Source organism: Zingiber officinale, chromosome 8B (genome assembly GCF_018446385.1).
Source record: "Zingiber officinale cultivar Zhangliang chromosome 8B, Zo_v1.1, whole genome shotgun sequence".
Lineage (NCBI taxonomy): Eukaryota > Viridiplantae > Streptophyta > Magnoliopsida > Zingiberales > Zingiberaceae > Zingiber > Zingiber officinale.
This window is the reverse complement of record NC_056001.1, coordinates 79,448,665-79,464,191: the sequence shown is the minus strand read 5'-3', so window position 1 is coordinate 79,464,191 and position 15,527 is coordinate 79,448,665. Positions and strand designations below refer to the sequence as shown.

The following is a 15,527-nucleotide window of genomic DNA, read 5'->3' as shown; positions in this document are numbered from 1 at the left end:
ATCTTCGATTTGATGATGCAATCAAATAGTTTGGTTTCATCAAGAATGAAGATGAGCCTTGTGTCTATAAGAAGGTTGTAGGGGATATAGTTGTCTTCCTCATATTGTATGTGGATGACATACTACTCATTGGGAAGGACATCTCTATGCTTCAGTCTGTCAAGACCTGGCTAGGGAGTTGCTTCTCAATGAAGGACTTAGGTGAGGCATCTCGCATTCTAGGGATTCAGATCTATAGAGATAGATCTAAGAGATTGCTTGGCCTAAGTCAGAGTACATACATTGACTACGGTTTGCCATGCAGAACTCCAAGAAGGGATTTCTGCCGATGTCACATGGCGTGAGTCTTTCGAAGACTCAAGGTCCCTCTTCTAGAGAGGAGAGAGACCGCATGGATCAGATCCCTTATGCCTCAGCCATAGGATCGATCATGTACGCCATGCTGTGTACTCGTATGCTTTGAGCATGACGAGCAGATATCAGTCAGATCCAGGTGAAAGTCACTAGATAGCGGTCAAGAATATTCTTAAGTACTTACGAAGGACTAAAGAATATTTCTTGATATATGGAGGCAATGATGAGCTAACTGTAAAGGGTTACAGTGATGCCAGCTTTCAAACCGATCAGGATGATTACCGATCGCAATGATTCGTATTTTGCATTAATGGTGGTGCGAAGAGTTCAAGCGGGATCGATGGGCTGATTCTACAAGTATATTCTGCATCGAGGCAAAGGAGGCTTTGGATCCGCAAGTTCATCGAACTTGGGGTGGTTCCTAGCATCGCGACCCCGTTGAGCTCTATTGTGACAATAATGGCACAGGCGAAGGAACCTCGCTCACATCAGCGGACCAAGCACATACTACGGCGCTTCCATCTCATTCGAGAGATTATCGATAGAGGAGATGTGAAGATTTACAGAGTACCTACAGAGGCTAACATCGCAGATCCCTTGACCAAGGCTTTGGCACAGAGAAAGCATAATGGTCACACTAGGTCATTAGGCCTATACTGATTGGCACTAGTGCTAGTGGGAGATTGTTAGTTAGAGCCCTAGAGCCAATCATTTGAAGATTGTATGGACTCATGTATATCATATTCTTGTATATTAATAAAGGCATTTGTTTGGTTATTATACTTATTTGTATTAGTGCCAAATAGACTAAGTATAATAGAATCCTTGAGTAGAGGGTTCATACCTATATCAATCGATTAGTTGAATCGATAGTGAGATGATATAGGGAACACTACTCTAAATCATTCCTAGTCGAGTATTAACATTCAGGGACAATGTTAATGCAATAAGACTAGCATGTAGGTCAGTTCGATGACTTGATCTCACAAGTCATGGATATAGAGATATCAAGCTGACACATGGGTATACATTGGAGAATGTATACTGAATGACCCGCCATGAGAAAGTATCATGGATCGTTATATGAGTGTCATATACTTTCTCATGTGGCTATTAGTATGACTATTAGTCCTTAGACCTGAAGTCACCATGGATCCCTACATAAGGAGTTATGTACTTTAGTTTCGTCAAACGTCACCCGTAACTGGGTGGACTATAAAGGTGATTACTGGGTATATAATGAATTATGTAGAGGGATGTGAGTGATGTAGATGGGATCTATCCCTCCCATATGACGGGAGCGACATCGGTATTCTTGATAGAGTGAGACCACTAAGTGCATGGTCATGCCCAAATGAGTCAACATTAGATGTTGAGCTCATTTGATCGAGTGAGTCTACTTGGAGTTCAAGATTTAGATTGATTAGAGGATGACACGGTCTATGCCTCACATTGATCAATCTAGATGTCTAGGATAGAAGGACACTTGTCATTATTTTGTGAGTAGTCACAATTGGTAGTCACAAGGTGATGTTGGATCTCAACATTCTTGTAACTTGGGTAGTAATGATGTGTTGCTAGATACCGCTCATTACTTATGCTCCTAAATGAGTTTAGGGCATTGCCAACGTTACAAGAACCTATAGGGTCACACACTTAGGACAATTAGGTGGAGATTAGGTTCATTTGATGAACCAAGAGGATTAGATTCATTTGATGAATCAAATTGGATTATGAGTAATCCTACTTGGGCTAACTTGAGTTCGACTCAAGTTGATTCATGTGTTAAATGAGTCTAATTTAGATTTTGACTCATTGAATCAATTCAATTTAATGAATTAGATTCATTATATTAAGTTGGCTCGAATCAAATGGTTGGATTAGATCCACCATGGTAGAGATTGAGTCAAGTTTGACTTGACTTGAGAAGGAAGACCAAAGGTCAATTTTGACTTGACCTTTTGCCACCTCATTGGTGAGTTGGCATTAGGTGGACCAATAATGATGTTCCACATCATCATGGGTGCCACCTCATGGAAGTTACAAAGCCACTCTCTTAATGGTTTCATATTAATTGCAATTAATGCAATTAATTGGTAATGGTTTCATATTAATTGCAATTAATGCAATTAATTGGTGAGTTTTTGAAAGTGGCCGGCCACTTGGTTTTTGGGTGTGAATTTCATTTTCCCATTCAAGTGGTGTAACTTCTTCTTCTTCCTTGTGTTCTTCCTCTCAAGCTCTCCCTCTCCCTCTCCCTTGGCCGAACCACATAGGTGCTAGCACACCTTGGTTTTGGTCATCTCCATCTAGTGTGTCCATGTGGATACTTCTAGAGGACCGGCGCTTGACGGTCTTGAGATCCATCATTTGACGAGCGGGAACGCGAAGGGCATCGCTACAAGGGTAAACATTTTTTGTAGATCTAAGTAGTAGATCAGTTTTGAAATTTTGTATACGAATCTTTGCACGGATCTACGGCTTTGGGTCCTTCGGGGTTTCTGCGACGCGAAAAAGCGGTTTTCGTGGCTCGAAGAACCCAACAGAGGTATCAGAGCCACGTGCAAAGACTTGTACGAGTTAGTTTTTGGTTTTTGGAAAACAAAACTTCTGTGATTTTCTGTAAAAATTCAATTTTTATATTTTTATGGGTAATTTTTCCTTATAGGCGAAGCACAAGTGTCTCGGCACTTGTAGGCTTCGGCTATCGGGAAGAATTTTCCCAAACGGCTTCGTTTCGACCCAAAATCTTTTGGGACAACGGACTCGGGTGCCTTTAGATCGCAACGGAGCAACTCACGATGGTTAGATCGTGGGGCGCTGCCCCTAACCCCGCAAGGGGATTTGCTCCGCGATCGCACCCGAAATCGCTAAAAACGAACCCGTCGGGAAGATTTTTCCGAAACGGTAATGTCTCGGCCCAAATCGTTTTGGGACAGCGGGTTTGGGCGCTGTTGGATCGCAATGGGACCCTCACGATGGTTAGATCGCGGGTAGGGGCGCTGCCCCTGGCCCCGCAAGGGGATCCGTTCCGCGGACCGCCGGGAAATTTTACTTGTAAAATTGTAAAAAAAAAATTATTTTTAAAATTACAGAAAATAAGAAAATATATAATTTTGAATTATATATTAATTTTGTGATAGTCATGGCCCAAAACCCAATATGATTGGTTGTGTTGTAATTCATAATACGGCCTGCGTGATGTGTTTTCGCGTGTTGTATTTATTTTATTATTCGTGACCTGCACGTCGTGCCTCGTCTTTTATTCTTGTTGTAAATTAGATTTAGACTCGAATGTAACTCGAGTTTCAAATTGTAATGTACAAATTGGAGCGGTGGAGGGTCCACACGAGACGGAGTTCCGAGGCGGGCACGAGCAACACAAGGTGGTCAAAGGGAGGAGCTTGGAGAAGCTGTTGACCCTAGGTTGACCATTCGATCTTCTCATTGGCTTGAGAAGATCGTAGTAGGGCCATGACTAAATCACAAATAGATTAATTAATTAATTATTATGTATCTGATGCATGTTTAATAGTTAATTAATTAATTAGTGCCTTAACGATTAGATTAGATCTAAGTCGTGCACATGATGCACCCTTGCGATTAGATTAGATCTAAGTCGTGCACAAGATGCATCCTTCTCGATTAGATTAGATCTAGATCGAACCAACTCTAAATGCCTAACTGTGCCGTGATACCTATCACTACCTCGATCACATGTATTGTTGAATCTGCCAAAGCAGAGCAATACATATTATCTTGGTAGGGTACGGAGGGACAATCTTGGTCCCGCCTATCAACGCATGGGTGAATACAAACTCAATTAGATTGAGTATTCCTAGTTACTCGGTTGGATCGAGTCAACTATAGGCATTATTCCAACGGTTGGAAAAGATAGGTCAAAATCACATCTATATTAACTCTCGGGCGTATTAGCCAAAGCTAACTCGAGTTTTAATATAAATGCGGATATTGATTCTATAAACAAGAGTTGCATAGAGATGTAATTGGTAATCGTTATCTACCGATCATACTAAGCCTTGGGCGTATTAGCCAAAGCTAACTCAAGGGTTAGTATGATGTGGATCTTGTCCCACAAGAATTATAGAATTCAGTGGGAGCATCGTTTAATTAAAGGCCTAATTAAATGATTTTTAAAAGAATATGATATTTATTTCTGCAAATTTTTCTATTGTAGATAACCATGACGTCAAATACGAACATTTTCTCTCTGCGATCTGTCCTTAAGCGGAGCAAATTTCCTGGACTGGTACAGGAATCGAGAATAGTTCTCACCCAAGAACGTAAACTGTACGTCCTGGAGCAGCGAGCAGACCGAGATGCTTACAAGAAGCATCGAGATGACGCATTAGATGTGTCTTGTCTTATGCTCGCAACCATGAACTTTGAGCTTCAGAAGCAACATGAGTTTATGAGCGCTTACGATATGGTTGAACATCTTTGTCACCTATATCAAGGACAAGCAAGGCACTGGAAGAGGAACTCCAAAGAATACCTGGAAGATCTTAAGAAGAAGAGAAATAAGATTTCTACTTCAGGTATAAATGTTATAGAAGTCAACCTCTCTATTTCTTCATCGTGGGTATTAGATACCGGATGTGCTTCGCACATTTGTACTAATGTACAAGCGCTGAGGAATAGCAGGGCATTGACGAAGGGTGAGATAGACCGGTAGGCATTGGAGCACGAGTTGCTGCTATTGTTGTAGGAACTTATCATCTATCTCTGCCCTCTGGGCTAGTACTAGAATTAGACGATTGTTGTTATGTGCTTGCCTTGACAAAGAACATAATATCAATTTCTTGTTTGGACAAGAGAGGATACTCGTTTATAATAAAGAACAAATGTTGTTCTGTCTTTTTAAACGATATGTTCTATTGTAGTGCACCTCTGATAAACGGACTCTACATTCTAGACCTAGAGAGCCCTGTCTATAACATAAATACCAAGAGGATCAAGTCGAATGACTTGAACCAAACTTACCTCTGGCACTGTCGCTTAGGTCATATAAATGACAAGCGCTTATCCCAGCTCCATAAGGATGGTTTGCTGGACTCATTTGATTTTGAATCATATGAGATATGCGAGTCATGCCTACGAGGCAAGATAACCAAGACTCCCTTTAGTGGGCACGACGAGAGAGCGACTGATTTGTTAGGACTCATACATAGTGATGTATGTGGCCCTTTCAATGTCGCTGCTAAAGGCGGTTATAGATACTTCATCACATTTACTGATGACTTCAGTAGATATGGTTATGTGTACCTGATGACACATAAATCTGAATCCTTTGAAAAGTTCAAAGAATTCAAGAATGAAGTACAGAACCAGCTTGGCAAGAGTATTAAGGTACTTCGATCAGATCGAGGTGGTGAATACTTAAACCATGAGTTTCGTGACTACTTAGCTGAGTGTAGGATTTTATCTCAACTCACTCCTCCTGGAACACCACAGTGGAATGGTGTATCCGAAAGGAGGAATCGTACCTTATTAGATATGGTACGATCTATGATGAGTCACACAGATCTTTCGACATATCTATGGGGATATGCTCTAGACACGGCAGCTTTCATACTCAACCGAGTTCCATCAAAGGCCGTGATAAAGACACCATATAGGATATGGACTGGGAGAGATACCCAGGTGTCTTTTATGAGGATTTGGGGTTGTGAGGCTTACGTACGACGTCAAGTCTCAGACAAATTAGGACCCAAATCCGACAAGTGCTATTTCATCGGATATCCCAAGGAAACTAAGGGATATTACTTCTACATTCCCAGTCAGCACAAGGTAGTTGTGGCAAAGACTGGGGTCTTTCTAGAAAGGGACTTTGTTTCTAGAAAGACTAGTGGGAGCGCGTTCGATCTTGAAGAAGTTCAAGATGCGAACAATAGCACTGATGCCTCGATGGAAGTTGAACTGGAACCACAAAGTGTTGTGGATGATGTTGTTCCACAAAGAGTTGAGGAACAACAACCAGTTCAAGTAGACATACCTCTTTGCAGGTCTGATAGGGTACGTCGTCAGCCTGAGAGATACTCATTTCTCTTGTCTGACCATGATGACGTTGTGCTCATAGAGGATGAGCCTACCACCTATCAGGAAGCTGTGATGAGACCAGATTCCGAGAAATGGCTAGAAGCCATGAGATCCGAGATGGATTCCATGTACACCAACCAAGTATGGACTTTGGTTGATCCACCTGAAGGGGTAAAACTCATTGGGTGTAAGTGGGTCTTTAAGAGAAAGACTGACATGAATGGACTTATCTATAAGGGTTGCTTGGTAGCTAAAGGTTTCAAGCAAATTCATGGTATTGACTATGATGAAACTTTTTCTCCAGTAGCGATGTTTAAGTCTATTCGGATCATGCTTGCTATTGCAGCCTACCATGACTATGAGATATGGCAGATGGATGTCAAAACCGCGTTTCTGAATGGAAACCTACTCGAGGATGTGTACATGACACAACCTGAGGGTTTTGTAGATCCACAGCATACTAGCAGAGTATGCAAGCTGCATAGGTCCATTTATGGACTAAAGCAAGCTTCTCGGAGCTGGAATCTTCGATTTGATGATGCAATCAAATAGTTTGGTTTCATCAAGAATGAAGATGAGCCTTGTGTCTACAAGAATGTTGTAGGGGATATAGTTGTCTTCCTCATATTGTATGTGGATGACATACTACTCATTGGGAAGGACATCCCTATGCTTCAGTCTGTCAAGACTTGGCTTCTCAATGAAGGACTTAGGTGAGGCATCTCGCATTCTAGGGATTCAGATCTATAGAGATAGATCTAAGAGATTGCTTGGCCTAAGTCAGAGTACATACATTGACAAGGTACTCCTTCGGTTTGCCATGCAGAACTCCAAGAAGGGATTTCTGCCGATGTCACATGGCATGAGTCTTTCGAAGACTCAAGGTCCCTCTTCTAGAGAGGAGAGAGACCGCATGGATCAGATCCCTTATGCCTCAGCCATAGGATCGATCATGTACGCCATGCTGTGTACTCGACCTGATGTCTCGTATGCTTTGAGCATGACGAGCAGATACCAGTCAGATCCAGGTGAAAGTCACTGGATAGCGGTCAAGAATATTCTTAAGTACTTACGAAGGACTAAAGAATATTTCTTGATATATGGAGGCAATGATGAGCTAACTGTAAAGGGTTACTTTAAATTAACAAAACTCCAATATTTCTATTATCAACTATCCTTTAAATTACTTCCGTTCTTTCCTTAATTAACAAAACTCGCTGGCTCAGCTGTCAACTGGCTTTTAACCGAAGCCACAGATCGCAGCTTCGATCCCTCAGCCGCGCATTTTTTTTTTCTAATTTATTTTAAGTGTTCCAACTACTGCATATATACATTTCGTTCAATATATATTCACAAAAGACCCGCGGCTCACTTGGTTGCCTCACTTCGCTTAAGGCTTAGGACTTGTCCAAGGTCTACGGGTCGAATCTCAACTTATACAATTTTTGTCTAAACTTCTTCGTTTTGTAAAAATACCAAACAACCTCCAAAAATTACGTAAAAATACTCTAAAAATTTCTAAAAATCTCTAGAACATTTTAAAAGCATTTCCAGATATTTTTGAGGACATTTAGAACTCGAAATAGGGAAAATTAGGTCGTTACAACAAGAACCTATAGGGTCACACACTTAGGACAATTAGGTGGAAATTAGGTTCATTTGATGAACCAAGAGGATTAGATTCATTTGATGAATCAAATTGGATTAAGAGTAATCCTAATTGGGCTAACTTGAGTTCGACTCAAGTTGATTCATGTGTTAAATGAGTCTAATTTAGATTTTGACTCATTGAATCAATTCAATTTAATGAATTAGATTCATTATATTAAGTTGGCTCGAATCAAATGGTTGGATTAGATCCACCATGGTAGAGATTGAGTCAACTTTGACTTGACTTGAGAAGGAAGACCAAAGGTCAATTTTGACTTGACCTTTTGCCACCTCATTGGTGAGTTGGCATTAGGTGGACCAATAATGATGTTCCACATCATCATGGGTGCCACCTCATGGAAGTTACAAAGCCACTCTCTTAATGGTTTCATATTAATTGCAATTAATGCAATTAATTGGTAATGGTTTCATATTAATTGCAATTAATGCAATTAATTGGTGAGTTTTTGAAAGTGGCCGGCCACTTGGTTTTTTAGGTGTGAATTTCATTTTTCCCATTCAAGTGGTGTAATTTCTTCTTCTTCCTTGTGTTCTTCCTCTCAAGCTCTCCCTCTCCTCCTCCCTTGGCCGAACCACATAGGTGCTAGCACACCTTGGTTTTTGGTCATCTCCATCTAGTGTGTCCGTGTGGATACTTCTAGAGGACCGGCGCTTGACGGTCTTGAGATCCGGCATCATTTGGACGAGCGGGAACGTGAAGGGCATCGCTACAAGGGTAAACATTTTTCTCGTAGATCTAAGTAGAAGATCAGTTTTTGAACTCGTACAAGAAATAGTTTTTCGAATTTTGTATACGAATCTTTGCACGGATCTACGGCTTTGGGTCCTTCGGGGTTTCCGCGACGCGAAAAAGCGGTTTTCATGGCCCGAAGAACCCAACACTGTCTCCAAAGCTTATCGACCTCTAAGCCCTCATAGTCATCTCTGACCACATTGATCGAGTGTATGTCCGATTGTCGGATCTAGGATATCTCCAATCAGCTCCGCTGCCTTGCAGACTCAACACTACATATTGGTATGTCGATCAATACCCAACATTCTATTTGGTTCCATCAACTTGAATCCAACTCCTCGATCAAATACACAGTTTATCTCCGAGCGACCCCGTCGTTCAGATGCCCTAATGCACATCCCACTCCATGCAACAAAAATGTCCCGGCCAAGGTACACGTATACTTTTACACGCATTTATTACTGCCCATATTCATCTTCCCCATGGAAGACTGACTTAAGCATCGGAGTGGACGAGTCGGGCCCCCAGCCTCCATTCCTACCATCTCTTACGCTCTTCTACTTCCTATAAGCTCTCCAGACGACTTGGTTCTCCTTTCAACACTCGGTGACGGCCTTCTACAACTCCAGGCATCTTTGATGGTCTCATATTCCTTCGGGTCATGGTGACTTTATCAACATCATCGACACCTCATTGGTGGCCCCCACGGATGGAGGTCCTTTCTTTATCTTCCCCAACAATCTCCCAAGCGTAATGAATATCAATAGATTCATTAGCTAGTGGCTTGACCATCCGTGGTATATTGGTCGAAATAGACATCAAGTAGATCAACTCTAAATTTAAACAATTAAGAATCAAACTAAAGCAAGATAAAAATAGAGTCAAGGTAATAAAATTACCGAGCAAATCCATTACTCATACGCTAAGATTAATATCCTAAGAAATCATAAAATGAAATACCCACTTGATATGTACCGTGCTAAATATCTTCACGTTTAAAAGTCTATTTCAAATCAGAACTCTAGAACAGAGAATACAAAGTGTAACTAAATTCCACTATAAGTCTAGTAGTAGCATCAACCGATTTCTTAATCAATATATATATCTATAGGTTAATCTATATAACCAATTAATTGAACTATTTAATTATTGAAATACTAACTTAATCATTAAACCGATTAGCTAGCACGGGATCACTCATCTAATTAAGCTTAATTAACCAATCTAATTATGGTTCTAGTTAATTTATTTATTTACTCAATTAAACAACTAGTTAATCAAATTATTATTTATTCTAAACCATTAGCCTATTTAACCTCAATTTCATTGAGAGCCGTTACCTTCTCTTTTCTTATCTCGTGCAGGGTCATAATGGCAATAAGCGATAACAACTAATAGTGGCGCTGAAGGCTCAAACCACCTTAGTGACACCTAATTCTGCTTGATGTGGCTGTCGGTTGCTCGCGGTGGTTGATCACTGCTCGCGGCAACTGAGATGGCAAATTGGAAGGGTAAGTGGCAGGAGAGCGAAATGGGCTGTAGAGCTACTTGTAGTGGTTGGTGGATCGCGGAGATGCGTTAATGTGTAGGAGAGCGAGGGCGATGACACAAGGGAGAAAAGGTAGAGCGATGATGGCATGACAACACAAGGGAGAGGAGATGACATCGCCGAGCTGGAGGGTTGACAGATTATTGCTCTTGGCTGAAAAAGGGCCGACTACGAAGGCTTGCGCTTGCGACGGGAGCGAATCTAAGCAGGCGACGAAAGAAAAGAAGCGACGGTGGATCAGGAAGTAGGACACGAGAGAAAATAGGAAGTGAGGAGAAACCTTAGGTTTTATATATTAAACTTACGTTAATTAATTCAATTAAATCTCATCTTAACTGATATTCTAAACAGACTCTTTAAAAGTTTAATAGATTTATCCCCTTAAAAATATCATACTAATTCAATTTAAATTCTAAACAATTCTTAAAAAAAATTAAAAAAAAATCTATAAATTTACTTCTTAATCAACACTTATTATTATTTTTATTATTATTAAATTGTCATATTTAACAAATCAGGTTACACAACACTGCAAGATCCTTTGACTTCTCCATTACAATTACAAATAGTTTCTCTTTAAACTGCAATTAAATCAACCATGATATCCAAGAAAACTCTGAGTTCAGATCAATGCTATTCTGCGCTCATGTGAGGGGTAAGTTTTATTACAACTGTGACGTTTCATCTCCTTTGTATTGGAGTATGGTTGTTGTTAGAAAGTCAGTATACCAGACTAACAAGTAGAACTAGCATTCACCGTAGTGGACATTTTCCGACTGCTCATCCTTGGAATTTGCCACAAGTTTGACAGCACTGCAGAAAGCATCTCTTCTTCTATCATGATGAGATGCACCTAAAGACTTATCAGTTTCAGGTCAATTCATTTCAACCAAAATGTACGCTTTTTTCATCAGATTCAATCACCCGCTGATCATCATCAACCATGAAGGCACGAACTCCGTTCTTATTGTCAATCCAACTATACCCACGATTCTTCTTTACCCCTCGATCACTCATCAATGCCCTGATAGCAGATGCATCATCCCATCTACCTAAAGAAGCATATATATTGGACAAAAGTACATACGGTGATGAATTTGAGGGATCAATCTGAAAAAGATGTTCTGCAGCATGTCTCCCAAGATTAGCATTTCCATGTACCGCACAAGCACTAAGCAAAACTTCCCACAGGATAGGATCATCTGTGTATGGCATCTTGTCTACTAGTTCTTCAGCTTCAACAAGGCGACCAGCACGGCCAAGAGAGTCAATTACACATGTATAGTGATCAACCAGCGGCTCAATGTCGTGGTCCTTTTTCATTGTATGAAGGATTCTGATCGCTTTGTCAACCATCCCAGCATGACTGCATGCAGCAAGAACAGCTACAAAGGTCACACTATTTGGTTTCTCATCAGTACTTAGCAGGAGTTCAAAGAGTTCAACTGCATTCTCACCATGACCATTTTGTGCGTACCCATGTATCATCTCATTCCATGAAACAACATTCTTAGTCATCATGGTGTCAAAGAATAGACGTGCTTCGTCTACCTCACCACATTTAGCATACATATCTATCAAAGCACTCCCGACATATACATGACTCTCATAACCATCTTTTGTTGTATGGGCATGTATCTGCCTACCTTGAGGCAAGGATGACAGTCTAGCACATGAGCTTACCACACTTGCATAGGAAGATTCAGTAGGATAGAAGCCATTTTGACACATCGTCTTGTAAACAGAAAAGGCTTCTTTATTATGAGAATTATGTGCAAATCCAGTTATCATCGCATTCCAACTCACAACATCCCTCTCTGACATCCTATCAAAAACCTGCTTTGCAGCCACAATATGTCCACATTTTGAGTACATATCCACCAGTCCACTTGCAACAAATAAGTCATCATGACGAACAATCCTTATTGAAGCAGCATGTAATTGCTTCCCAAAGTCCAGAAGTCCTATAGCTGAGGAAGAGCTAAGAATAAGGGCCAAGGTAGTTCGATCAGGTAGAACATTTAAAAACTGCATTTTCCTAAATAGCTCAATTGCTCTGTCATAGCTATCTTCCTGGCAGTATCCAGATAGTATAGCATTCCATGATCTAACATCTGGTTCTGGTATTTTATCAAATATATCTTGAGCTGACACAGTGTCCCTAGCCTTCACACATGCAGCAAGCAAACTGACGTAAGTGACCTCATCTGGTTCAATTCCATTTTGCTGCATCAGCTCTAACAAGTCCATAGCCTTTTTTCTGTTACCTTGCTGACCATATCCAGCTATCAAAACATTGCATGAAACAACCGTAATGCTTGGCAGTGTACGAAAAGCCAACTCAGCTTCATCAATGTTCCCAGTTTTGGCATACATATCAATCAATGAGTTGCCAACATGAGGATCTGTTTCAAAGGCATATTTAATTGCAAGAGCTTGTATTGATTGACCAAGCAGTAAACCATAATTATAAGGATAGTGTTCATCCTCTTCTGCTCTAGCACAAGCAATCAAGACACTCGACACAGCAACCGGATCAATGTTTATTCCACTCTTGTGCATTTTCCTAAACAACCTAACTGCATGCCCAACAGAGCCGCCCTGCATCATGCAACCCATCATGGTGGTGAATGAGACCTCATTAGGCTGCGATATATCATAAAACACTTTAAATGCGTCATCTGTGCTCCCACATTTTGCATACACTCCAAGCAGAGCATTCTCCACGAACAAATTCGCATCGAGTCCTATCTTGACGGCGAGCCCGTGGCACCTGCGGCCATCGGACAAAGCCATGAGACAACCGCAGGCGCTCAAGACACTGGCAAGGGTAAAGTTGGATGGCTGAAGTCCTTCCCTCGCCATGGAATAGTACAAATCCAAGGCTGCATCCTCGAAACCACCGCGAGCCAAGGCGCCGATCATTGTATTCCAGGACACAACGTTTTTATCAGGCATTTGCACGAACAGGTGGCGTGCCAGCTCCAAGTCACCGGATTTGGAGCAAGCGGAGACGACAGCGTTCCAGGAGTAGACATTGGGGAAAGGGATGGACCGGAAGACGTTTATGGCGTAGTCGAGGCGGTGGCAGCGAGCGTAGAGCTCGATGAGGCGGTTGGATAGGAACGTGTCGGCGGAGAGGCCGACGGCGAGGATGTGGGCGTGGGCGGCTCTACCTTTGAGATGACATCGTTTGCCGATGCAACGTTGGAGGAGGTCGGCAAGGCGGGCGAGGCTCGAATGGCCCATGCTGCCTCCCAAGTTGCCGTCACTAGACGCGTCACTGTAAAGGAAGTCCGGTCGAGCCAAGGGCTATGTGGGATATGTTCCTTTTAAATGATTCCGGTTAACGAATATACGAGTCAATCTGCATGCAATCAACTTGAATAATGAGATTGAGAGGGGGGCGTGTTTGTAAGTCATACTGTTAATAGTTAAAAACCATTGCCAAATTAGATTGTTCACCTAAGTGGTTCTGCCACACGAAGATAAATAATGGTCCCAGGTAACGGTGCAATGATACTTAGTATAATTTGGAGTCGGACAGAAAGGACATGTAGGATCGGTGTGTACATGGGTGAATCATTTAAAAAATCTATTTTTTATTTTAAAATTAAAATGTGCAATGGAATAAAATAGAAATAGAAACTAAAAATAAAAACACAAAGAGTTACTTGATTCAAAACCTTTAATGACTCCTATTTTAAAATTCATGATCACTTAGACTATATCGATGGGTAATTTATTATAAACTTCTTCCAGAATCGTTAAAAGAGGGAATCGAATATAAAATATCGAAGGAAGGGAAGTGTAACAGCCGACACTCCCTTTTGTAAATAATAAAGAGACACAGTAATTAACTTCGTTACCAACTCACAGAATGAGGATTCGAAAGCGCTCAAGAGTTGGTGTCAATCTGCTAACAGCAGTTGGAAGTGCCAGAGCAGTAGCACAGCAGTGGTGAGACGTGTTCACAGCAGTAGGAAGGTCTTTGTAGCTCGTAGGGAAGATTTGTCTTGAAGACGGCTCGAACAGGACTTATATGGACTGTTAAAGGCGCCTCCAACTTCATCCAAGGCCCCTCCAGTAACAACTTTTATCCCCTTATCTACGGAATTGATAAAACCCACAACCTACGAATTTTATCCTCTGGTGGGTGTCTTCAAAGCTCTCCAAGGCGCCTCTGTCCGCATGGAAGGCGCCTCTGTCCGCATGGAAGGCGCCTCCGTACTCTTCCACATGGGGATTTTGACCAAGGCATTCATGTTAGTATTAGCTCTAGTACCAATTATAAGATGATTGTAAAAGGCTCATTTTGTATCATATATCATTATTAATAAAAGGCAAAGTTGGTTATTATTTTTATTTCAGTTCAGTGTCGATTGAATAAGTATAATAATATCCTTGGGTAGTAGATTCTTATCTACAGCATATCAATTGGTTGAATTGATAGTAAGATATTGTAGATATACATTGAACACTACTCTTAACTATTCCTAGTCGAGCATTAATATACAAGGATAATATTAATACGTTGAGACTAGTATGTAGGTCACCGGATGACTTAATGTCACAAGTCATGGATATGAGATATCAGGTTGACACATGAGTATATTTGTAAAATACGGTGCCCAAATTAATAATCAAATAATAAGGTTTAATAGACGAAAAATCTTAACAGAATTTTTAATTGAAACTTAGGTTTTACTAACCCAATCAACTCTCATATTTGGGTATGCCAAACAGGCTTTTCTCAAACCCAGTAATGCATCCCCTCTGATTACATCATACGAGCTCCAATTAAATTCTAGAAAATTTCTAAAAATCTCTAAAAATTTTGTAAAATACGGTGCCCAAATTAATAATCAAATAATAAGGTTTAATAGACGACAAATCTTAACGGAATTTTTAGAGATTTTTAGAAATTTTCTGGAATTTAATTGGAGCTCGTATGACGTAATCAGAGGGGATGCATTACTAGATTTGAGAAAAACCTGTTTGGGATATCCAAATATGGGAGTTGATTGGGTTAGTAAAACCTAAGTTTCAATTAAAAACCTAGGTTTTGTTTTGTTTTTTTTTTATGTAAAATACGGTGCCCAAATTAATAATCAAATAATAAGGTTTAATAGATGAAAAATCTTAACGGAATTTTTAGAG

The 15,527-nt window shown here is 40.7% G+C and overlaps 1 protein-coding gene across 1 annotated transcript; it reads right to left on the bottom strand.

Annotated features, from left to right (window-relative positions):
* Positions 1-10,840: 10,840 nt before the first annotated feature.
* Positions 10,841-13,687, bottom strand: LOC122013377 (pentatricopeptide repeat-containing protein At4g20770-like). Its single transcript, XM_042569633.1, has one exon. It carries the CDS (start codon positions 13,614-13,616, stop codon positions 11,253-11,255), a length of 2,364 nt encoding a protein of 787 aa, XP_042425567.1. The 5' UTR covers positions 13,617-13,687; the 3' UTR covers positions 10,841-11,252.
* Between the last annotated feature and the right edge of the window lie 1,840 nt (positions 13,688-15,527).